The sequence below is a fragment of the Ailuropoda melanoleuca genome, chromosome 14 (genome assembly GCF_002007445.2).
Source record: "Ailuropoda melanoleuca isolate Jingjing chromosome 14, ASM200744v2, whole genome shotgun sequence".
NCBI classification, from domain to species: Eukaryota; Metazoa; Chordata; class Mammalia; order Carnivora; family Ursidae; genus Ailuropoda; species Ailuropoda melanoleuca.
In genome coordinates this window covers 43,041,600-43,066,263 of record NC_048231.1, presented here as the reverse complement: position 1 = coordinate 43,066,263, position 24,664 = coordinate 43,041,600, and the positions used below count along the sequence as shown (strand labels likewise).

Below are 24,664 nucleotides of genomic sequence, written 5' to 3'. Positions count from 1 at the left end.
GGGAATCATCCCTGTGAAGTGCCTGGCATGGGAAACTTTTCCCCATCTGTCCTGTCTTTTGCTCTGTGGCACCGGGGGCCTGGCCTTCTCTGGGTCTGTGTGTCACCCTGCCAGAGAGCCAGATTCTGTGGCACCTGCCCCTTTCCGGTGGCGGTACTCCTTTCCATGTGCTGGATTACCCGTCTGCCCTCCTGGTTGCTGTGAGGTCAAATGAAGGAAAAGGAGGGAAAGTGAACCCTTTCTATGTGGAAAGGACAGGTCTGTGACATTTAACTGCTCTCCACAAGCCTGGGGTAGGTGTGCACATCACCACTGTAGCCTCCTTCGCCTGCTGGGGGGGCCCACAGCATCCTGGGCACAGCAGGCAGAGGTGGGGTGTGGCTTCCTTCAGTGCTTGGATGCTGCCAGGCTTTGCTACCTCAAGGTGTCCCCCCCTTGAGTTGCCAAGGCCCATGGGTGAGGTTCCTCATCAGACCTCCTCCCCAGGACCTTCCTGCCTGTCTCTTTCTCTAGCCATGGGCTGGCCCTGGATTGGGGGCTACCATGGGCATGCAGACACCCCACGAGGGCCTGGGCTTTCATGCCTGGTGGAGGTGGGGACCAGGGGGGCAGGGATGTCACTGAGAAAGCCAGGCACACTTTTGCTGGGGACACCACTCTCCTTTACACATTTTACCATCTCGGTGTCCTTCAAGGGTGAGCATCCCATGATGAGCAGAGAAGCCATCAAGCATGGATGAGCTCCAGCCCCATCGGGCATGGTGGGGCCTATTGAAGCCCTTCCCCATCTCTTTCCCACTGTGCTAGCCTCAGAACTGTGGGAAATGGAGAGCCATGTTTTCTTAGGGCCCTGAGTGGCCAGGCAGGCAGGCATGCAACAGCAGGACCAGGACACAGTTTGCCCCTATTAGCAGTCCCAGCCTCCTGCCCGCCTTGTGCCCAGCCTGCGGGACGGTGACTGGGACCACAGTGGCTGTATCCACAGCTCGCTCGGGGAGCCCTGAAAGTCAGCAGGAGTGAGAAGGTGACCCAACAAGTAGGGTGTCAGGGAGGATTTCACCAGGGCCTGGGTGGGGGCATGCTGGAAGAAGGGCCCTGCACCCATGGGACCTGGCTCGGTGAATGAGGTTGCGGGGGTGGTGGGACATGGAGCTGAGAAGGGGTGGGGCAGTGGGCAGCGGGCCTGGCTTGAGTGGGGGGCGAGGGATTGGAGAGAAAGGCAGTTCCTGATGGTCCCCTCCCCAGGGGCTGGCTTTCCTCTGGTCCTTCCCTCCCAATGACCACGTCTTCATCGAGGCCGCAGCCCTGGGCTTTGTGTCCACACCTCTGTCACCAGGCTGCCTGGGGACCCATCACTGGCCTTTCCTCCAACCACAGAGCCCTCCCTGCTACCACTGTCTGGAGGGCTGGTCTGCCATCCACACAGGCTGGCTTAGGATGGCGAGGTCCTGCAGCCAAGTTGGAGGGCTCTGCTTCTGGCTTGTGAGCGTCAGTAGCCAGAGCTGCCCTCAGTGGATGGCCTTGCCTGGCAGCTGGGCACGCAGCCCAGAGAGGTGCACAGCAGGCCAAAGCCTACATTATGGCCTCTTCTGACAGCCCAGAGCTGCATGTCACTAGTGGGGCAGCATGTCCCTGGTGGAGCAATCCTCAGAACAATCCTTTGCCCTGGTAGAGCTCTGGGTGGGTGGGATTTCAGAAGTGATGGGTTGGCAGGGCTTCTCCCACTGACCATAGTTGGCCTGGTTGCCATAGGCTGTGCCAGTTGGTCTCTCCTGCAGTATTCTCATTTGTGGGAGAGACCAGCTCCCTGGGAGTGAGAAGGCCTGTGTCTTCTGTGATGGACCGGGGTAGCGTGGCAGGTGCCCATCAGCTACACCTGGCAGGTGGGGCACTTAGGGCCCCAGGAGGCCCCACATGCTTCCTACCTCCCTGCACAGCCTTCTGGACAATTTGACCTGTCTCATCATCTCTGCCTAATCTGCTCATCTTTAAATCCACTGCTGAGTTTTAATCCGTGGTTACTATAGCTTCTGGTCCTACCAGTCCTTTCCGGTGCTTTGTGAACCTTCTGGTTTACTCTTTCTCACATCCGTTTCCTGCAAATATTCTCAGACTTCTTTTTCTGCAGCCGGAGCCTGATTGGTTTATGGGATGTGTGGGGATTACTTTCTGCTGGTCCTTGCTTGTGGCGCTCTGTTTCGTTCCGTGGTGTTCTTTCGGACCGTCCCACTCTTTGTCCTTGAGACAATTGTGAGACTTTTCAGAGGTCTAGCGTGAAGATGAGAACTTCGTTTCTCCAGGTGCCTAGGAGCACTACCAGTGCGGGAGCCCCTCAATCCAAGTCTTGGCATGAGGACCCCCAGGGTGGCCCCGGCTATGCTCTTGTGGCTTCTCAGGGACTCTCCCCGCTTTGTGTGCTGTTCCTGTTATACCTGGGGGTGGCTGTGGATGTAACCCACCCTCACCCTAGGAGTGGTGTCGTTCAGGGTCCCAGCTCTACTCAGGGGAGGGTTTCCTACTACAGTCCCATCTTGGGGCAGCCCCGGGCCTTGTCTTCAGTCTCCCTCACCTTCACAGCCACCAGAGCCCAGCTTGCCCAGATGGGCCAGTGCCCCAGGGCAGGAATAGCTAGTGCACTCTGCTTTCTTTCCTCTCTGGGTCTCCATGTTCTCCAAGATATTGGCCAAATCCTGCATGACCTTGTTAGTTCTTGGCTGCTTCTAAGATGTTTTCATGCTCTTTCAAGCATTTGGAGTTGTTTTTACTAGAAGGGTCAGTTCCAACAGCCTGCCCACCAGTCTTGATATCGTTAGGTAAGCCTAGGATGATGGCCCTAGTCAGCACTAGCAGGGCAGCCAAGGGTGGGAACCCAGCCTGCTTCGGTCACCCTGGGGCCCTCTTCTGCATTGGGCACTGCCTTCGGCTCCATCGTGTGAGGGCCGGCAGCCAGCATCTCCTGGCACCCTGCATTTCTGCAGTGGTCACCATGGTGATGTCTCACCTGCACAGCCGAGGGTTTTCCTGAGGACAGGGATGGGTCCCCTGAGGCATCATCAATGCCCGTGCCTGCAGGGGCTGGGAAGAACATGGGGCTGAGTCGTGGGGATCCCTCTAGGGCCTGTGGGAGCCAGTGGTGACAGTAGTGGGGTGGATCTTTTCTCCCTGACCCCCTCCCTCTACTTCCCAGGCCAGCCAGACCAGTGAGCAGAAATTAGTGGAGAGGCAGGGACAGCATGGTGTCATCCACAGGAAGACATACATGTGGCTCCCAGCTGTGGTCTTGTCCACGGTGCCAGCCTCAGGCTTCAGCCCCTCCTTGGCTCTTCTGTGTTCTGTGGCCAGATCCCCTGCCACCTTTCCACCTACCCACCCATGCTTGGGTGGGCACAGCTTAGTTGGCAGGGTCGGCGTGGTGGGAACGTCCTCCTTCTGTGAGTCCCAAAGCAAAAAATGTTTTACTTCAGAGACCCAAGAACTGGGAGCAGTTGGACTGGCATGGGGGGGGCTCTCATCTCTCCTCTGTTCACCTGCCCAACCCCATGGTTGGGGTGCACCTCTCTCGGGGCTGTCGTGTGTGGGTGGTGGGGACCCTGGCCTGGGGCAGTGAGCTGGAGCCCCTCTCAGCCCTCTCCTGCTCCTCCCACACCTGAAGGGGGCGCTGTGCTGGTGCCCCTCACAGCAGGCTGGTCCCCCCCGCCCACCTCCCTGTGGCTTCTCCAAGGCCTGGGGGCAGAGGGTTAGGAGTGGCATAGCGTTCATGGTTTGTATTGAAACCTGGAGCGAGGATGGGCAGGGTCTGGACATCTCATCACACCTTCTGCCAGCTGGGGCCCAATCCATAGACCCTCTTTACAGGTGCAGACCCCAAATCTCGCTCTAGTAGATGCTGTGTGCTTACTCTTCTGGGGGGGCAGGGTACTGCACGGACCCTCCCCAATCCCAGGGCACCCCAGACTAATGCACTTGGAGCTCAGTGGCCTCCTTTAGACACATGCACACACACACAGTCACACACAATGCGTGCAGACTGTGCAGAAGCACACGCATGCAACCACCCATACATCACTGTACGGCTACACGTGCGTGCAAACCTCGAGCCTCACGTACACGCACATACACCCAACACTCCCCCCCGTCCCCGCTCATGATCGTCTTCTGGGGGCATCTTTTTGGCTCCCTTCAATACCTCCACAAGCTCTGTGTTGTCCCTTCCCTGGCTGTGACCGCTGGCTCTGCCTTGCAGCCATGCCCTGGCTCATGCACACATGCAGGACTAGAGACCCTCACAGTCACCTTGTCTAGGGTTGGTGGCCTCAGGATCTCATCTCTGTTCTCAGCTCGGTTACGGGAAAATATCTGCTGGCCCTAGAGGCCGCCAGGCCAAGGGCCTGTGTGTGCAAAGGCAGGCACTTTGTCTCCGCTCCCCACGACCTGCGTGCCTGTCCATATCACCAGCATCTGTGTTCTGCTGCTTGTTTCCACCTGCTTACCTGGGGTGCGCAGGGCCCTNGCCAGGCCAAGGGCCTGTGTGTGCAAAGGCAGGCACTTTGTCTCCGCTCCCCACGACCTGCGTGCCTGTCCACATCACCAGCATCTGTGTTCTGCTGCTTGTTTCCACCTGCTTACCTGGGGTGCGCAGGGCCCTCCGGGGGCCCTGGCTGCACCTGCGCTGTCACGAGTGGATGGCGTGGGCTGAGGGCCTCCTGCGGCCGCTGCTGCAGAGCATCCCTAGGCCGGTCCGCTGGGATGCAGCCCTGCCTTGCGGGGCTAGGGACTGGAATGGGCGCCAATGCCAGGGGATGGGATGGTTCAGTCTGGGCGCTGGGCACAGAGCAAACCACAGGGCCACCCAGGTGTGGTGTGGGAGGGTGCCCACCTCCTGCCCCAGCTGCGCCTGCAGTTCTCATTCTTGCTCCCATGGCCACCCTCAACGTGGTATGCCCAGGGCCAGTGAGCACTGCAGGTGCAGCGGGATAGCGCGGCCCGTGGTCATGTGCGTGAGCGTCCAGGTGTCTGGCATATGGTGCTGCCATGTCCAGCGAGGATCAGGGGCATCCCAGAGGCAGTTCTCTTCTGGGCCAGGGAGCATTGTGGGTTTGGGGAGGCAGCGTTGTGTTGTCTGCTGTTTATTCAACGCATTTTTTTCCTTTTCCTGCAGACTGGTGACCCTGTGTGAACAAAGCTGCTCTCAGGGACCCATGTGCATCATCTTCTTTAAATTCGATCCTCGCCCTGTTTCTAAAAATGCATACAGGTAACCCCCTTGCTCTGTGTCTGCTGTCCTCCACTTGGCCTCAGGTGCCCCATAGTCCCAATGGTGCCCAGGTGGGGACAAGCTGTACAGGCTGGGCTTGCCCTGTCCAACAGCGGTTACTGTGTGGGGACCGGCAGCGGATACCACCCGGTGGCAGGAACGCTGAACTGACGTACAAAGATGCAGAGATTTAGCTGCTTAAGGTCGCTCTATGGGCAGGACAGAGGGGCCATGTGAGGCCAGGTAGGGGCGCAGCCCTGTGGTTTCTGCAGGGGCCCCAGGGGCAGCAGAACTGGCTTGATGAGCAAGAGCCCCATTTAGATTGGGCTGGTCTGTATTGCTAGTGGTAAGTCTGGGTGGTGGTGACAACACAGGGTCTGTGGGTCCTGAGCTGGGGAATGAGGGTGGGGGCGACGAAGCTGGGAGACCAGCAGAGGAGGTGGGAAACTGATGGCAGAGAGGGGTGAGACATGATCCAGTGCACCTCCCTCCTTCCCACAACCCTGGGCTCTGGATGTGCCCCTCTGTTCCCTGGGGTACCCCAGTGGGAATTCATGTGCATTTTTCCAGGTATGAGGCTGAGGGGTAACCCACAACCAAAAATGACATTTTAACCTCATCACTGGTGCAATTGTTTGGGAAATTTTCATCATTTAAAAATCTATACCAGAAATGATTTGAACCATTTTGACCAGCTTCTTAGATTTGAGTCACCATTGCAGAATTGCACAGACATCATGCTGCCCAATTTCGTGCTGAATGAAACTCACTGCAGGCCAGGGGTTGGGGAATGAAGAGTCCCTAAGTGTTCCCATCATGCTGAGGAATGGACAGCAGGGCCAGGCCAGGGTCCGGGGGCTGACCCTGAACGACTCCCAGCAGAATAGCTGTTTCAGTCAGGGTGCAGCCAGTGGGTAGGATCCAGGTGCAGTGATTCGAGCAGGGGAAGTGTAACATACAGAATTATTAACTATAACAGGATTGGAATGCCCTGGTCAGAGCCCCATCTTCCACCCTCAGGCTGAGAGCCAGACCTTGCTCTAGAGGCTCAGCCACAGTGCACTNGCTCAGCCACGGATAGCAAAGAAATCGCTGGGGTGCCACGGCAGCAGAACTTGCTAGGAGTCCGCCCTCCGCTGTGCTGGCAGCTGTTGCAGAAGAATACTGGGGGAAGGTGCTGGCCACTGGGTGCGTGGGGGAAGCCGCATGTGTATCGGGACTCATCCTGGGCGAGCCGGGCATGTTGCCAGGGGTGTCCTTAGCACCTTGCAGCTGGGAAAAGAAGCCTCTTCTCCTGCGGTGTCTCTCCGGCGCCCTCTACTGACAGCACTTAATATGGTGCTAGCCAGAAGTTCAGCTCCTTTATCAGGAGGAGGCAATGAAGGGCAAATTTGGGGCCGAGACATAATAGCTGGATTACTGACACGGTCTACCCCTTTGGCTACTGAGGTTTCATGTATGTGCATCCTTCTGTGCTCACGTGAACTCTCCTGCACCAACAAAATGGCTCTGTTTTCACCTGGTGAGTGAAGGATTTCTCACACGGGGACATGCAGGCTGACAGTTTGAGTCTGTTGCTGGCTATATTCACTACCAGATTCAGCCGCGACCTCCTTGGATATGCTGTTTCCCGAGGAAAAGAAACATGGGAAAAAGGAGGAAGGAGGTCTCTCTTGCTTTCACTCAGGACCTGTGCGTCACTGCCAAGACCTCTCCTCATAAAGACTCCTTGTGGATTGTGATTTGAGACAGCCTTAGCATTTCTCTCCAGTGTATTCCAAAGCCCTAAGCCGAAAACTAAATATGCCACCTCTTGTTGTTTACCCTATTGCAGGGGAGGGCAAGAGGGGCTTCCAGTGGCTGCTCTTACTCTAGCTGTGGGGCTATCTGGCCCGTGATATACATGCTTCCGTACGTGTGTGATGTGAGAAAAGGTTGGGAGGAGCAAGGAGGGGGCCGCCTCGGGAGGGACACTGCAGCAGGGCCAGTGAGGAGAGGCCAAGCCTGGGCCTGTCAGAGGTTGGAAGGGGTTCCCGGTGCCTGGAGTGGAATGGGGAGCAGGCCCTGTCTGTGCAGTGCTGCCAGGAGCCGATGGCGCCAGCAGGACCTGCCCCAGCGCCCATCACTTGGGCTCCCTCCTGCTTTAGCCATCCCTGTCCTGGCCTGGGATGCACCAGCCTCTGCCCCCCGCGTTGGCATCCGCTACTGTGTCTTCGTCTCCCCCGCACCTAATAACTGGCAGGAATAGGAGTGTGTGCCCTTCTAACCATGTAAGTGTCCAGTTCAGCGGCATTAAGTACATTCACATCATTGTGCAACCGTCCCTGCCATCCATCTCCAGAGCTCTTCATTGTCCCAACTGAAACTCTGTCTCCGCCAAACACTGGCTTCCTGTTTCCCTCTCCCCAGCCCCTGGCAACCACCAGTCTGCTTTCTGTTTCTATGACCTTGACTACTCTGGGGACCTCGTATAAATGGAATCGTAGTATTTCTGTGTGACTGGCTTGTTTTACTGGCATAGCGTCCTCAAGATCATGGTGTAGCATGTGTCAGAATCTCCTTTCTTCTTAAGGCTGAGTAACATCACACTGTATGCAGGACCACATTTTTATTCATTCATCTCTTGATGGACACTTGGACTGTTTCCACTTCTTGGCTATTGTGAGTCATGCTGCCATGGAGATTAGCATATAAGTGTCTGTCTGAGTCCCGCTTTCCATTCTCTTGGGGGTACACCCCGAAGCAGAATTGCTGGATCATATGGCCATTCTGTGTTTGACTTGCTGAGGAACTGTCAAATTGATTCCCTCAGGTGTCTTTCGATGGCCGTGCCATAGGCTTCCCAAGCCATGTCAGCCCATCTCCGTTGGGTGGTGGAGTATGTCTTCACAGTATGTCATCGTTGTGCACTGTCCGGACCAAGTTCTCTCCCACCAAAGCAGACAAGCCAGGTGCCAGGACCACCATCCACTTGGACTGTGCTGCCCACCAAGCTGGCCCACATGGCTGGGACCCATCGAAGACCCTGTGCTCCGTTTGCTCTCTTAGACACCTTCAATGTCATCACACGTGCAGTGGCCTCTTGGCACTTGGGGTAATGAGAAGCACCTGGTTTTGTTTGTAGGTTAAGCTCATCCTTGTAGTCATTGTTGCTCCAGGCTCAGATGGTTGTGAAGGGGACTTTTATAGCTGGAATGGTGGCCATCATTGCCATGTAAAGTTGACCTTTGAACAACATGGATTTGAACTGTGCAGGTCCACACATGCCAATTTTTTAAAGTGCAGTACTATATATAAATGTATTTTCTCACGATTTTTTTTTAAGATTTTTAATTTTTTTTGAGTAATCTCTACACCCAACTGGGGCTTGAACTTACAACCCTGAGATCAAGAGTCATGGGTTCCACTGACTGAGCCAGCCAGGCTCCCCTCTTTATGATTTTCTTAATAATGTTTTATTTTTCTCTAGCTTACTTTATTGTAAAAATACGGTATGTAATACACATAATATATAAAATACATGTGAATTGACTGCGCTATTGATACGGTTTGTGGTGAACAGTAGGCCAGTACTAGTTGAGTTTGGTGGAGTCAAAAGTTATACATGGATTTTTGGGGTGCCTGGGTGGTTCAGTCGGTTAAGCGTCTGCCTTCGGCTCAGGTCACGATCCCAAGGTCCTGGGATGGAGCCTGGTGTCAGGCTCCCTGCTTGTGTGCTCTCTCTCTCTCTCTCTGTCAAATAAATAGATAAGATCTTTAAAAAAAAAAAAAAAGCTATACATGGATTTTTGACTCTGCGGGGAGGGGGGTTGGTACTCCTAATCCCTGTGTTCAAGGGTCAGTTGTATATGTAAATAATTTAAACATCTCTCTGCCCTACAGAAAAGAACGAGACATCCTCACCTTTGATGCTGTGGGCAGTGTCATGCTCGGCTCTGGCATTGCCAGATGCCGATCTCACGGGAATGTGTTTTCTGGCTTCCCAGGAGTCCGTTCCTGACAAATGAGCCCTGCATGCCCTGCCTGGGACCGGCCCAGCGATGGTGGCGCTTTGTCTGAGCCTGCCATTTTGTAGGCCTGCTGGTGAAAGGAGTGGCTCCTGAAGCATTTCTCCTTCTCTGGAGCCTCATTCAAGCATCGTATCATCTGTTTCTCCACTAGAGAAAGCATAACCCACCGTGGTGTATGCATCTTGTGGTCTGTTCCGCCCAGATGTGGCAGTCCCAGTGTGTTGCTGAGTGACACTCACTGGGCACAGGCAAGGAAGGAGCCAGCTTAGCATCTGCCCAGGGAGTGAATGTGAGCATGGCCACTTCTGCAGAGCATCTCCAGGCCTGACGCTGGGCTGGGCCCTGGTGTCATGGATCCCATGGTCTACACCTCCTATCCCCTATGTCACCATCCCACTGCCCCTCGCTGTTGGGAATGCCCATCCCTCCAGCTGTGGCAGCCGTCTCCATGTCACATCCCACTGCTGCCTCCCCCCAGGCACTGCCCTGGCATGACTCCCCAAATGCCCTTGGGCCCCCTCGTCTGTCTGCTTGGTGCTGAGCTGGCCCTCGTAAGGTGGGCTCCTTGGGTGTCTCTCCCTCCTGGGGTTGCTCTGGCATGGTGCATCACGGCCCCTGCCCAGACGTGCGATTCCCCTGGGTGGTCCCAGCCTCTGCCTCCCAAGCCCATTGTGACCTGGCACTTGGAACCTCCAATTTTTGGTGATGGTTACCCAGTGTGAGTACTGTCTGGGTGCCTGTTGGTTCTGTTCGTACAGATGTTAGTACCGATATCTGCAGCACTGCAGCAAGGAGCGTAGCAGATAAATTATTTTAGCAGCCTGTGAGATGCTGACTTAGAACTTCTCCGTGCTGGCTGCAGCTTTGCTCAGGGGTCCCAATGACCTTGCTCTGTAGAGGTAGCGGTGTTTCCCTGGGATTCCAGTTATTTCCCTGATTGTAAAGGGGTACATGCTCTTTGAAAAAGGTCATACCCTACAGGATATATAAAGTAAAATGTGAGCTCCCGTAACCCCTATGGTAGGCTGGTGGTTCCCAAGATTCCTGCCTCTGCTGTACACACCCGTGTCATTCATTCCTCTGGTTGTGTGTGGGACTGTGGGGCTAAATGTGAGGGGATTTTGCCAATGTGACAGAAAACCCTAATCGGTTGACTTGGAGTTAGTCAAGTGAGAGCAGTCCTGGGTGGGTCTGGCGTAATCAGGAGACCCCCAAGTGGAGCCAGGCTCCCCCTGAAGAGGTAAGCTGCTGTGCTTGGAGGGACCCATGGCCAGGAACTGGGGGTGGCCCCCAGGAGTTGAGAGAGTTCCGTAGGTTGGGAATTCTGCAGCGACCTCGGGAACATGAGGAAGAAGCTGAGCCTCAGCGACACCCTGATGGTCTGCACCTTGGGTGCACATGTGGGCCCGTGCTCCTGACCACAGGCTGAGATGAGAAGTAGGCGTCGCTCTAAGCTGCTGTATACGCACACTGTGTGGCAATTTGTGAAGTCCCCTAGAAAACCAGTACGCTTCCCATCAGGTAACATTCTTATGGCTGTCACATAACCACCGTTTTTATCAAAATGTGTTTAAACTCATGAGCTGATTCCCCTTGTTGGCTCCAGTCTGGAGGGGCTGCTGGGTGAGCTGTCCCATCCTTCTGGTGGCTTCCATGGGATTCATCACTGCTGGTGACATCACTGGGCCATGAGCCTGTGCTGCTAAACCGCTACCTGGTGCTAAACTCTCCCCAGATGGTGCACAGACTTGCTTCCTCAGATGGTGCAGACCCCCCCCACCCCATAGTACACAGATTCACCCCCCCAGATGGTGCACAAGCCCACCCCAGATGGTGCGCTGACTCACCTTCTAGACGACACACGTCACTCCCCCAGATGGTGCACTGACTCACCCCCAGATGGTGCTCAGACTCACCCTCCCAGATGGTACACACTCACTCACTCCCCCAGATGGTGCGCAGACCCCTCCCACCAGGTGGTGAGCAGACCCACCCCCAGATCATGCACCGACTTACCCCCAGTAGTAGGCTGAGGAGTGGCCATCAATGATGAGTAATTAGTGGTTTCAGTTATTAGAACAAAACAAAGCCGTGCATGACTTGCTGTCCTCAGAGCCCCTGAGGTGGGCGTGGCCCCTGCCCCTGGGCGCTGTGGCACAGATGGCCTTTTATTGGTATTGCAGTAGCCAGAAGTGGTGAGAGAGGGAATACTTTCTCTTGCTTGGAGCCTTGATGTGGGTACTCAGCATGCCCACGTTTCCCAATTAGGTATTAAATGGAATCCCCAGCAAACCACTAGCAGTTCAGCTAAATAGCGACTCTTGTGGCAGAAATAACCCAGCAGTTAATATTCCTAGTTATTAACAAACGCATGTCACTGCTCCTTTTTTAAAAAATAGTAGGGAGTTGAAAATCTTAGGACAGAAGGTTCTGCTTTGTCAGCTTTTTGTTTGTTTGTTTGTTTTCCCTCCCTCATTTTTCCTTTTCTGGAGACTTACATAAGAATCAGAACCGGAAACCAATAGCACCAGCCTCCATTTGGGAAGCATCTCCCTGGCCTCCCTGGCCCCCTCTCACTGCAGGTGGCAGGATGAGTGAGCAGAGGAGCGGTGTTGGGTATCTGAAGGAGGACAGTTTCCTGACCATATGGAATGACCTCTGCCCACAGGGGTTGGTGGGGTGCCCAGCCCACACAAGCAGCCTATGGGAGCCTTGCCAGCCGGGTTGGATCCAGAATTGAGTCGCAGAAGGAAGGGCCAAAGCAGATGTGGCTGAAGATAGGGGTCAGGGCCCTGCTGGCTTCTCCCTGAGGCTGTCTACCTCAACCCGGGGCTGGGGTCCGGAAGGTGGAGCTGCAGAAGATTGTTCTGTGAATGGCTGGGGTTAGTATCAGGGTCGCTGACTCCTCCCTGGGTTCCTGTACCCGAGACCTGGAGCAGCCTGGGGTGCGGTGTCCAGGGATAGAGAGCAGCCGCAGGCTAGACAGGTGTCCCAAAGGTGGTGAGACTCCCAGGGCAGATCTGGAGGGTTTGATGGCCACGCACGGCCCTTGGCCGTGTTGGTGCCTGTGGCTGGGGCTGCGTGGGGAGGTACAGAGTTGGGGGGGGGGTCACACACTGTGGGCACAGGATGAAAGCACTTCTGTGGGCCTGGGCAGTGGTGCAGGTGCCAGTTTCACTTTCCATTTTATGAACAACCTTGTCAACTCCTATTTTACCACAAGCAAATGTTCATTAACATCTTTTTTTAAGGTTTTGTTTATTTGAGAGAGAGAGAGTGCATGCGTGAGCAGGGGGGAGGGGCAGACAGAGAGGGACAAGCTGACTCGCCGCTGAGCAGGGAGCCTGACACGGCTCGATTCCAGGACCTGGAAATCATGACCTGAGCTGAAGGCAGACTCTTAACCGACTGAGCCACCCAGGTGCCCCTAAATGTTCATAAACATGTAAGAGTCAATACAGAAATTATTTTTGAAGATTCCTTAGGGTCTGACCGCTGACTAGACTGACTTAGTTTCAGACCCAGTGTGACCACAGGCGGCCAAGCCGTAGCTCCTGGCCCCATATCCTCTGTGCACCTGCCCGTGGTGCTCAGAGGGTCCTGTGACGGTCACTTCTTAGACCCAGAGGTCTCATGGAAGTGGCAGTCCCACTTAATCACTGTCTGTGTTCTTATTTAAAATGGCAAAGCCAACCAGAAACTTTGTTTTCTTATGTTAAAACTGGAGCTCTTTTGAAAACGTTCACATCTTCTCTACTTGCCAAGAAAAAACTTGCTGGATGCATAATGCAAAAAACGTTGGATGCATAATGCAAAAAACTAGAGAAACACACAAGTGCTTACCCACTTCCCCCAAACACCCCAAAATGCAGGACAGCAGCCTCCAGAGATCCTGTGCTCTGCTGCTCCTCCAAGTGTCCCCAGGGCCCTTCCGGTGGGCGTGCTCCCATTTCCAGGAAGTCCCGGGCTCAGGCTCATTGGGGATGGCCTCAGGGAAAGGGACAGATGGACCGAACGGGTACTTCTCTGCCACCGGGACACCTGGGACATGCTTGGTGCCAGCTGCTCAGGGCCCTCATCTGTGCAGGTCCTGCTGCCCTTTCTGGGTGAGTGGGGGTATGCAGGGTGGGATGGGATCTGCGTCTTTGCCCAGCATCACCTCTTTCTTCGGCAGGGTTCTGGGGTACAGTTTTGGCAAGGCTCCCTAGGAAACCCACTCCTCTGGAGCCATTGTTTCCTGAGGGTTCCTCTTTAGGACTTGCCTGTGTTGCTGTGAAGGCAAAAAAAAAAATTTTTTTTAAGATTTTATTTATTTGACAGAGAGAGACACAGCGAGAGAGGGAACACAAGCAGGGGGAGTGGGAGAGGGAGAAGCAGGCTTCCCGCTGAGCAGGGAGCCCGATGCCGGGCTCGATCCCAGGACCCTGGGATCATGACCTGAGCTGAAGGCGCTTAATGGCTGAGCCACCCAGGCACCCCGCAAATTTTCTGTTAACAGGAGAAAAAAATTGCCTTTTCTGTTTTCCCCTGAGACCTGTAGTCATGCTTTCTCTTTCAGGCTCATCCTGGCGGCCAACAGGGATGAATTTTACCACAGACCATCCAAGTTAGCTGACTTCTGGGGGAACAACAATGAGGTCCTCAGTGGTGAGTCTTTCCTCAGGGGGGGCGGCCACAACGTGGCAGGAAGTAGGAGCTCCTGAGTGCTTTTAACTATTACTGGTGCTGCTTCTCAGTGTAAGTGCAGAACGAATGAGTGGCCGCTGACTGGTCCCATGGGGGAGGCTCCCAGGTTGGGGTCTGGGGCCAGCATTGAGGTGGCCAGCCCCAAAGTGTCTACCCAGCACCGTCCACATGGTTTCATGTGTTGTGGATTCCCAGAGAAGTAGCTGGAAGGATCAGTTGGTTTTATCTGGATCCACCTTTTCGCTGTGGGCATGTGGTTGGGTTTGTTTGAGGGGCAGGTTCACATCCGGTCACTCTGTGCAGCATCACAATGGTGTGGTGTGCATGCGTGTGTGCGCTCACGCTGGCACGCCTCGCTCCGGAGCTGGTCTGAATTTGGGGAGCAGAGGCTTGCCTGGAGCACATGGGAGCTGCATGAGGAGTTCCCGCAGAGGGAGGTGACAGCTGTGTCTCCTGCTCGCTCAGCTGGCAGCCTCCCTGAGTGCCATGGACAGAGAGCAGTTTCTGCCCATGGGGCAGGCAGGGGTCTACTTGGAGGGCATGTGGACAGGTGTTGGCCAGGCCAGGGTCTCTCTGCCTGCGAGCTAGGCATCAGGGAAGCACAAGGGAGCCTGGCAGACCTGACAAGGGTGCTCAGGTGCCCAGTGGGCTGATTGGGTAGCCTCAGGTGTCTGGAGACACCAGGTGTGCCCTTCTTTGCCTGCAATGTCTAAAAGCTCGACTGTGGAACTTCCACGGAAGGCCTCCTATATAGGCTGGTTGGGCGGTGGTGTGGGGAAAACGCTGTCCAGGCTGGATCGTCCTGGTGCCATGAGGGAAGAGGACAGGGGTGGGGAGACTGAGGCAGGGCAGTGTCGTGGACAGGAGATCTGACAGGTGGTGGGGAAAACTGCTGTGAGGCCGTGAGATGAGACCCCTCTCGCTGAGTGCAAGAGGGAGAAGAGGCTAAGTCTCTGGGTTCTGTCTTGGCTTCCTCAGAAGCTGCATGGGAGACCTTGGAAACGTCTAGACGTGCGGACAGAAGTGGGGGGCAGGAGACCCCTACTGTGTAAGCTCCAGGTACTTCAGTACAGTAACCCAAGGGGGGCCATGTATGTGGGGTCCTTGGCTGGGCCAGCCATGGCTCTCCCAGAGGTCGAGGGTCAGGCCTACAGGGCTACGTGAGGAGGGCTGAGGGGAACCTGTGGGCCTGGCCAGTACCATGCCAACCATCCTGAGCTAAAGTAGAATGGAAGGGGGTTATGGGGATGGGGATGGGGTAGGCTGTGTATGTCGCTGCTGCCCGGCATGAATGGGAGGCTGTAGTGGCATGGGGGTGGGGGAACTGATCAGAGTGGGTGGGGTGAGGGGTGAGGGCCTGATGACACTTCTTGAGTGTCTTTGTAGATGAGGACACTGATGAAGGGTTAGTCTGTTTGGGCTTCTTTGGCCATCCTGGCCACCTGGGCACCATGCTGCTTAGGCACTCAGGCCTGCACCCTGCCCCTAAATCAGGGCCAATCCCTGCTGAGGAGTTCTAGCCACTTGGAATCCTTCACCCTTTGTAGTAATTTGGAATTGGTCTCTGGCATGCTGATACGGGGGTCCTGCCTAGTGGGAGGGTGGCCCTTTTGCATGACAGTGCTAGGTGAGCCCAGTGGCCACTGCACCAGTTAGGGCTGGAAGACACTAAGATCCACATCTTCCACCATCGGACGTCACCCAATTGTGTGCAAAATTGTTCTCTAATTTTGGTTTTCCAAATGTGATCTGTGAGCTAGTAGCATCAGTATTGCTCGGGAGCTTGTTAGAAGTTTGGAAAAGTTGGAGTATTATTTTTAAAATACTTTTTCTGTTTCCTGCTCTCTCTTCTCAACCTCTTTCCCTCTCTCTGCCTAGTCACATGTATGTTAGTTTTCTTGAGGTTGTCCCACATTTTGATGATGCTCACTTCATTTTTTTAAAAGATTTTATTTATCAGTTTTTTAGAGAGCAAGCGTGCACATGCATGCATGGGGGGGCAGAGGAAGAGAGAGAGAATCTCAAGTAGATGCACCACTGCACCCAGAGCCTGACACCGGGCTCAGTCTCACGACCCTGAGATCATGACCTGAGCCAAAATCAAGAGTCAGATGCTTAACTGACTCAGCCACCCAGGCGCCCCAATGATGCTCAGTTCATTTTTCAAACCCCTGTTCTCTCTCTGTTTCATTTTAGATCATTTCTATTGCCATATCTTCACATTCACTAATCTTTTTTTCTCCAGTGTCTAATCTGCTTTTAACCCCATCGTATATGTTTTTTATCTCACACATTGTAGTTTTTATGTCTAGGAATTCAGTTTTTCTATCTTCTTCATATGTTCTTAACTGTTTTAGCATACAGAGTATAGTTTTAATAACTGTTTGAATATCCTTGTCTGCAAAGTCTGACATCTGTCAGTTCCAGTTCAGTTTCAATAGATTAATTGAACTTTTAGTAAGCAGAGCCATGTTTTTCTGCATCTTTGAATGCTTGGTAATTTTTGACTGGATGTCAAACATTTATGGAATTATCTTGTTTGGGGATTGAATATTTTTGTATGTCTATAAATATTCTTGAGGTTTGTTCTGGGACACAGCCAAGATACTCAGAAACAGTTTGATCCTTTCAGGTCTTGCTTTTAAGTGCTTTTCAGGTCTTGGTTAAGTGGCTCTGAAGCTATGCCCAGTCTAAGGCCAGTGATGCCCTATTTCTCAGGCAAGATGCTTCTGTCTTCCCTTGCCTGTGCTCCCTGGATCTTGAGGTTTTTCCAGGCTGACTTCTGGGAACAGGCACTGTTCCCAGCCCTGTGTGAGCACTGTCTCCTCTAATCTTTCTGAATGGTTCTTTCCTGGCCACTGGTAGTTTCCTCACACACGTACTGATCGGCTGTCTGGGGTTCTGTGCAGCTCTCTCCTGTCCGGTCCTCTGTCCCAGGAGCTGTGGTCTCCTCAATCTCCCCAGGCTCCCAGCCCTTCTCCTTGGCCAGGGAGTCCAGTGGACTCTGCCTGGGCCTCCTCCTCATGCGGTGTCTTGGAGACTCTCTCCAGTCTTGGGGTTCACCTAGCTTGTTTCTTGTCTCAGCGATCTCTCTGTCCTTTGTTTTTTGGTGTTCAGTGTCTTGAAACCCATTGTTTCATGTATTTTATTTTTTGGTGGTTTTAGGTAGGAGGGTAAATCTAGTCCCTGTTGATTGGCCAGATGTGGAATTCTTGTTTACTTTTCGATGTTTGATTTGTAGGAGTTTTTATGCATTCTGGATCGGAATCCCTTGTTGGATAAATGTATTGCCTACTCATTTTCTTAATGACATCTTCTGGTGAGCAGAATATTTTCTTTCAGTGAAGTGAAGTTTACTCTTTTATAGTTTATTCTGTTTGTGTCTTTGCCCACCCTAATGCCATAAAGATGTTTTCCTCTTTTTGCTTCTGGAAGCCTTTTGATTTGGGGTTTTGTGTTTGGTCTCTGATTTATCTTACATTTTTTACCTGGTGTGAGGTAGCAGTTGAGATTCATATCTCACCCCCCACATCTGTCCAGTTCTTCTAGCCTAATTTATTGAATAGATACTCTTTAGCCTATTGCATTCCTATAGCAACTTGATTGAAAATCAGTTGAACACACATGTATGGATCTATTTTGGACTCCTTGTGTCCTATTGATCTGTTCGTCTGTCATGATGCCAACATCACAGTATCTCAATTACTGCAGCTTTTTTAGCAAGTTTTGCAATCAGGAGGTGTTAAGTCCTCCAGCTTTGTTCTATTTCAGGAGTTCTTTGGCCATCCTGGCTCTTTTGTGTGTGCATATAAATTTTAGAGTCAGCTTGTTAATTTCTAATAAACAGAAAGCTTGCTGGGATTTGGATTTGGGTTGTGTTGACTCTTCTGGCCATTTGGAGAGGACTGTCATCTTAACAATATTGACTCTTCGGTTGAGGAACAGGGCATATCTCTCTCTCTTTTAGTTAAAGCTTCTTGACTTCTCTCGGCGCTGCTCTGTGGTTTTCAGTCTTTAGTCGTTACACATTTTTCCTTAAATGTTGTTTTACAGTTTGGTTTGTTTAATGCTATTATTGTAAATGGTATTTTTAAATTTTTTTTCTGATTCTTGCCTTTATTTACTTACCAGTTCTAGTAGATTTTTTAAAATTAATTAATTTTTTTTAGTAATTTCTGTATCCAACATAGGGCTCAAACTCAGGACCCTGAAATCAAGTGTCCCATGCTCTTCTGACTGAGCCAGCCAGGCGCCTCCTAGCAGACTTTTTTTTTTTTTTTTTTGGTAGATTCCTTTTGGATTTTCTTCACCTGTAATCCAGTCGTCCACAAATAAAGACAGTTTATTTCTTCCTTTCTGATCTTTCCATCTTTTATTTCTTTTACTGTTATAATTTATTATTATTATAAAAATTACATTTTAATGATTTAGCTGCTTTTAACTCCAGTCTTCAACTGAAATGATCTTCTAATCTAGGAAGACACTTTTCTATGGCTTTAAGGGCCTTACCAGCCCAGTGGTGAGGCCCCATGGAGGACTGACTGTGGCTTGGGCCTGTGGGGTGGGAATGAGGCAAATGGGCGGACCCAGATGTGACTCCTAGTGAAGCAACCACCCTGAGGGCCTACGTGTCCTGCTGGGGGAGGACAGCCAATGGCCCTGCACCTGATCCAGGATGTGGGGTTGGGGCCTGGTGCCGTTGCTAGGATGGACCTGGCACTGTGCTCCCAGCCCAGTGTTGATCCAAGTGTCAGGATGCATTCCACACATGCCAGGTCCCACTGCAAGCTTTCAGGGACTCCCATGGGCATCAGATGTCATCCTGGGGGCAGGGTCTCTCTCACATGCCCTGTGGGCTTTGGGGCTGCCTTGCCCTGCGTAGTTCAAGCCCCTGTTCCTTAGCCAGGGCTGCTGGGCTAAGCATGTATCTCCCTAGGACACAGGGACAGGGCAGTAGGTGCTACTGGTAGTGACACTATCATCTGTTACAGGGCTTGACATGGAGGAAGGCAAGGAAGGAGGCACATGGCTGGGCATCAGCACACGGGGGAAGCTGGCCGCACTCACCAACTACCTGCAGCCACGGCAGGACAGGGATGCCCGGGGCCGAGGTACCGTGAGGCCGTGGTGGAGGGGGCGGGGCAGGGGGGCGGGCTGTCCTTGGGCACATGCAGACACAGGAGGAGGAAGAAGGGGGTGGTTCTGGCTCTGAGGCCCACTGGCTGGCATCACTGTGGGAACCCCCCCTCTGCCCCATGGAGCACCTACCTGCACAGACATGGTTTGCCCCTCTCAGGGAACACTCTCCACATTTGTGCTCCAGGCCAAAGTGTCACTTCTGGCTGTTGTCATTGTCCCGCACCTATAAGATGTTTGCAGAGCAATATGCCAGGGGAAGACAGCTCCATGTACACACATTGTCCCCACTGGAGATTTTTTCCCCTCATGCTGTACTTCCATTTTGGGTGTAATGGCAGAAAAAAAAAAAATTAAAGCCGAACAAAAACAGAGTTCTTGATGCAGACCTCCTTAGCTGCCAGGTCAATGAGGTATGGCTGGTGTGGTGGGTATTTAGCCTGCACTGGCCCTATGTCAGTCTCCCCAGCAGAGGGACTCAGCCCTGCTGCCTTGGCCATGTGTTTCTGTCCCCTATCCACAGGTGAACTTGTGACCCACTTTCTGACTACAGACATGGACAGCTTGTCCTACTTGAAGAAGGTCTCTGCGGAGGGCCACCTGTACAACGGCTTTAACCTCATAGCAGCTGACCTGAGGTGGGTCTGCTGGGAGGGAGACGGCAGCCCATCGGGCACTGCTACAGAGCTGAGTTGTGGGTTTGACAGGAAGTGGTGTTTCCACCCTGCCACTCAGCTTGGGGAACTGTGGCAGCCTCTCCAGGTACATCACTCCTGGTGGGCATGGTAAGGGTCCCCTGGGCTCACCGACTATTGAGGGGACGCAGGGAACAGAGCCTGGGCTTCCTGTGGCAGCATGAGGGCTGTTGGGCTCCTACACGCGAGCTGTAGCATGACTGCAGTGGGCATCTCCAGCCATGGGGGGCACTGCTTGCCTATGCCGGCCCTTTGCCCCTGAGGTCTCCTGCACATGTCGGTGGCTAAGGAGTGCCCTGTTTTGGAGCTGCACCTCACTTGCCCTGCTGTCTGGTGCGCAGAGCTGCCCCAGGCTGGAGAAGGAAGTTCCAAGCACCACTGACTGGTCCCGAGCAGCCCGGCAGCTGGTGGTGGTCAGGTGCTGCTGAGCTCTGGGGCCTCACGGTGGCTTCTTCAGGGCGGTGTGTCTGAGCATGGGGTGTGGCTCATCTCAGCTTCTGCAAGGGGCTCATTGGACAGCTCCAGGGCCTGTCTAGAGTTGTCAAGGGGCAACACAGCTGTCCCAGCTGCCCATGAGCCCCATCACCAGAGGACTTGAAGGCTCTACTGCACCGTCATTTGGGGGAAGGCTTCCTCTACCTGGAGTCAGACAGATAGGCAAGGAGCAGAGGCAGGAGGAAGGGTCCCCGAGAGGCCTGGAGCCTCAGGGGTGCCTGCACTGGCTGAGAGTCAGGAGTGAGGTTGCTGGCACCCGGCAGAGGGCCCATGGCAGTTGGGGTGTTGCCAGGCCCAGTGAGGCACACAGAGGTGCGGCAGTAGCCAGCAGTTACCCGGATGGCTATGTGGTGGTGGCTGCTGAGCCCTTCGTATGCAGCACCTGGCACATCCTCACAGCTGCCCCCTGTGCACCTGCTGTGGCTGAGCTCCGGCGGGCAGCTGACGTGGCTAAGACCCCTGATGGTGTGTGGTGGGGCCGGGGTCTCCTAGTGCTGCTCTGGGCTATTGGCTGGGGTCCAGGTGCCCCTGGAGACAGTAGCCCCATCCCACCAAGTAGGCACCAGGTTGGGAAGGAGCGCTGCACTTGTGGCCTTGGTGCCACTGGACACCGGCTTGCAGCGTCTGTGTTTCTGAGGTGCTGGCTGGCTGCTGTTGGGCTGCGGCCTGGCTTCTCCGGGTGTGTTTGTCTGTGTGGCTCCCATGCCTGGACCCTGGCCATGGCCCTGCAGTAGCTTAGGCGCCAGCTACACTGCTACAGACCCCACGGGGCTGTCTCTAGCCCAGCGCCTATTGCTCAGCAACATTTGCTGGGGGCTGGCTGGCTGAGGAGCGGCCACTCGTCTGCTTCTCATGGTGGACACTGAGCCTTGAAGGGAAGCGATTGTTGGTGTTTGGTGCAGAGTAGCCGGGGTCCTATGGTACCCTTGTCCCCCGGGGTGGGAGGTGACCCCAGAGCCCATGCCCAGGACTGTTGATCAGATGCAGAGGGAGCAGCTAGGGCTGCGTTGCTGGGTGTCAGGCTCCCACCCGGCCCTTTCTCCAAATGTGCAGACAGATGTGACAGATGTTAGACACTATTAAGAGTCTTGGTGCATAAGGCAGATCACGNGCGTGCAGGTGGGGGAGTGGTAATGCCACAGCCATGATGGGTGGCCAGTGTGGAGAGGCCCTGGCTGGGTGTCCTCACCTCCGATGCCCCAGGGCCCATGTGTGTTTCTCAGAGCAGACCACACAGAGTGGCTGGTAGATTTAGGCATTGGTGGGAACAGCCCGACAGGGTAGGTGGCGTGTCCTGTGCTCCGTCCTGGGGGACTTGCACTTTACAGATGTGGCCTGGGGACGGCAGGGGGTTTGTGAATTTGTCCTTCAGTGAAGTGAGCATCCATCGTCCTTCCTCCCTGCCCTCCCCTGTGTACCCCCGCTGCCAATGCCCCAGGGGCCAGTGGATGTCGTCAGCTTCCACTGGGGGAGGTAGTCAGTACCCTGCGGTTGGCCCATGACCAGACACCTAGCCTGAGCCTACCTCCTTCCACAAGGAGCCCCAGGCCCACTGTACCTTGAGTGTTCACTGCATGTGGCCCGCTAAGCCTCACGTCTGCTGCATGGATCGACACATCGATGTGGAGGCTGCAGTGGCCATGGGAGGAGGTGGGTGTTGGCATGGGCACTTGCTACCCCGGGCCCTCTCCTGCATGCCATGGGCAGCTCCTGGAGGGCAACTTCCGTGCCCTCCTTGCTGCCTATGCAGGGACCGCTTTGTTTGTCATTCTCTGTACATCTGACTCGGTCTGGGAGACCCGTAGCCCAGCAGGACTCAGTGCTCAGCAGCCATGTCAAGTGGTTGGGTGACGAGGGCCCCGTGCTCTGAGTGGACACCTGCATGGGCAGACAGCTCCTGCAGGTGGGCTTGGACCCCTCAGTGCCTGAACAGCTCTCCTGGCTCCTGGGACCACAGGGTCAGAGCCCGCCTCCCTAGACACAGCCCTCAAGGACAGGTGGTGGCCAGGGCAACCGACTGGGTTATGCCCAAGGGCCAGGTGTGGAGGGCTGAGGCCAGAGGGTGGAGGGAGTCAGCAGTCAGCAAGCCACCCCAGCAGTAGGTGCCAGAAGGAAGTAAGGGTCAAGAAGAAGAGAGCCTCATTGCTATCATGGCCAGTCCCTGACCAAGCATGGCAGGAGTGGGTGTCCAGTCCACGGTGCTTCATGCTTTCTAGCTTTTTGCCTATAAACAAAATTTTTTCTGGAGTCATTAGCCAGATATCTTAAGAAATGAGCCAGGGGTGGTGGGGAGGAAGAACACGAGCAGAATATGAAGCCACCTGGAGCCAGGGTGGGTGCAGCCAGAGGGACTCCCTGGCAGCCCCACCCGGCCCTTTCTTTGCAGTGGTTCACCCTGGAGGCTGAGGTCCCTGTGCAGCGTTCTCTGCACCTGTGGGAAGGTGGCTCCCAGGCCAGGAAGAGTGCTTCTCTAGTTTGCAGAGAAGGCAATTTCAAGGAAGATTTACTATGGTATTTAGGAGTGGGAACATTTTCAGCTCTGAGCAATTTGAGCTATTTTTAAATGCACACTCAGCACATAAAAGTAGACAAATGTGATCTTTAGTGCTTTGTTCAGAAGCCTCTCTTACCCTGGGGCATCCCACTGTGTCTGGAGGTATCCGGAGATGGGCTGTGGGGGTGGGGATGGGTGTCTGGGGGTGCAGTGCAGTTATTAACACACACAGCCCACAAGTGCCGGTGCCATGGGAACATGCAGTGAGGCAAGGAGGGTCTTTTACATGCTGCCCCTCCCAGACTGCTCCCAGGCCAGTGGTCTCCGTGGTGAGCTGGGAGTCAGGAGCCAGGGGTCTCAAAGATTCTACCTGTGAGGCCCCTGAGAGGCTGGGGCCCTGACTACCTCCTGTCCTGGTTGCAGTGAGCCATTGTCCCTGTGCTGTGGAGGTTGGCAGGCAGTGAGAGATTTGGATAGCCCATGGCTCCCATCTGACCCTCTCTCTCCTCCCTGTCCACAGCACAGAGAAGGGAGATGTCATTTGTTACTATGGAAACCGGGGGGAGCCCGAGCCAATCGTCCTGGCACCAGGTAAACCTATTCTGGTGGGTGGTGACAAGGTGGGGGCTGCTTCTGTGGGGACACTTCTGTACTTTTCAGAGACTGGGTCCCTGTCACATTTCTCTCCTGGGATTATGCTACTTGGCCGTTTATGTGCCTTATGTCCCCATAGTGGCCTGTGGCGTACACTTGTCAGGCTGACCACAGCCAGGGCCACCTTCCCCTAGCACTGAACCCATGACTGCCCAGAGAGAATTGAAAACTGAAACTGTGTGCACAAAAGGACACAGAGGCCCCTCCTACCCTCAATTCTGTGCATTGGCCCAGAGGCCTTTGTGGAACCATCTGGAAACTACCCCTGTGATGCCCTCTCTCAGTTCTCAGTACTTGAAATCCTGTGACTGGAGATGTGTGTTTTCTGCTAAAGGGAGGAAGGAAGGGACAGAGAGAGGAAAGGTGGCAGGGAGGGAGCAAGGTCATTTCAAATCCATCGTGTAGTTTCGCTGAGTTTGACCCTGCCTGATCGCGTCACTTTTTAAAAATAATAGCTTCATTGAGATGTAATTCACATATCATACAATGTACTCACTTAAATGGTACCATTCAGTAGATTTTAGTTTATCCACAAAGGTGTGCAACTATCACTGCTACTGAACCCTGTGACATTTTCATCACCCCAAAAAGAAACCCCTGTCCCCATTAGCACTCACCCCCCCTCCCCTCCATCCCTCAGCCCCAAGCAACCATTAACCTACTTTCTTATCTCTGCGGATTTGCCTATCCTGGACATTTCGTACAAGTGCAATCATCCAATATGTGGCCTTTTGTGACTGGCTTCTTTCTTAGCATCATGTTTTCAAGGTCCATCCACATTGTAGCAGGAATTAGGGCTTCATTCCTTTTTATGGCTGAATAATATTCCATTGTCCAGATTGTCTACATTTTGTTTTTCCATTCATCTGGTTGATGGATCCTTGGGTTTTTTTCAACTTTTGGCTATTGTGGATCATGCTGCTGTGAACATTTGTTACAAGTTTTTGTGGGGACCTGTGTTTTTCTCTCTTTTGTGTATATACCTAGGAGTGGAAGTGCTGGATGGTAAGGTAACTATTTAACCCCTTTGGGGAACTGCCAAACTGTTGTCCAAAGCAGCTGCACCATTTACATTCCCACCAGCAGCATATGAGGTTCCAGTTTTTCCACATCCTCACCAGCAGTTATTATTGTCTTTTTTTTTTAAGATTTTTTTTTTTTAAAGATTTTATTTATTTATTCGACAGAGATAGAGACAGCCAGTGAGAGAGGGAACACAAGCAGGGGGAGTGGGAGAGGA

The 24,664-nt window shown here is 53.7% G+C and overlaps 1 protein-coding gene across 12 annotated transcripts in view; it reads left to right on the top strand.

The window, feature by feature from the left end:
- TANGO2 (transport and golgi organization 2 homolog) overlaps positions 1-24,664 on the top strand; it is a 33,383-nt gene that overhangs the window by 2,443 nt on the left and 6,276 nt on the right. For 5 of the 12 annotated variants that reach the window (XR_004620137.1, XR_004620138.1, XM_034642262.1 and 2 more), the window contains exons 2-8: positions 5,159-5,254; positions 8,067-8,348; positions 13,137-13,370; positions 13,823-13,911; positions 18,942-19,061; positions 19,610-19,724; positions 23,291-23,361. Coding sequence is in view for 7 of the 12 variants with exons in the window: in XM_034642262.1 (XP_034498153.1) it covers positions 8,104-8,348; positions 13,137-13,370; positions 13,823-13,911; positions 18,942-19,061; positions 19,610-19,724; positions 23,291-23,361 (874 nt within the window). In the remaining 5 variants the exon portion in view is untranslated. Of the gene's footprint in view, positions 1-5,158; positions 5,255-8,066; positions 8,349-13,136; positions 13,371-13,822; positions 13,912-18,941; positions 19,062-19,609; positions 19,725-23,290; positions 23,362-24,664 lie in introns of those variants that run through there. The other 7 variants (XR_004620140.1, XR_002142968.2, XM_034642263.1 and 4 more) reach the window with 5 other exon arrangements.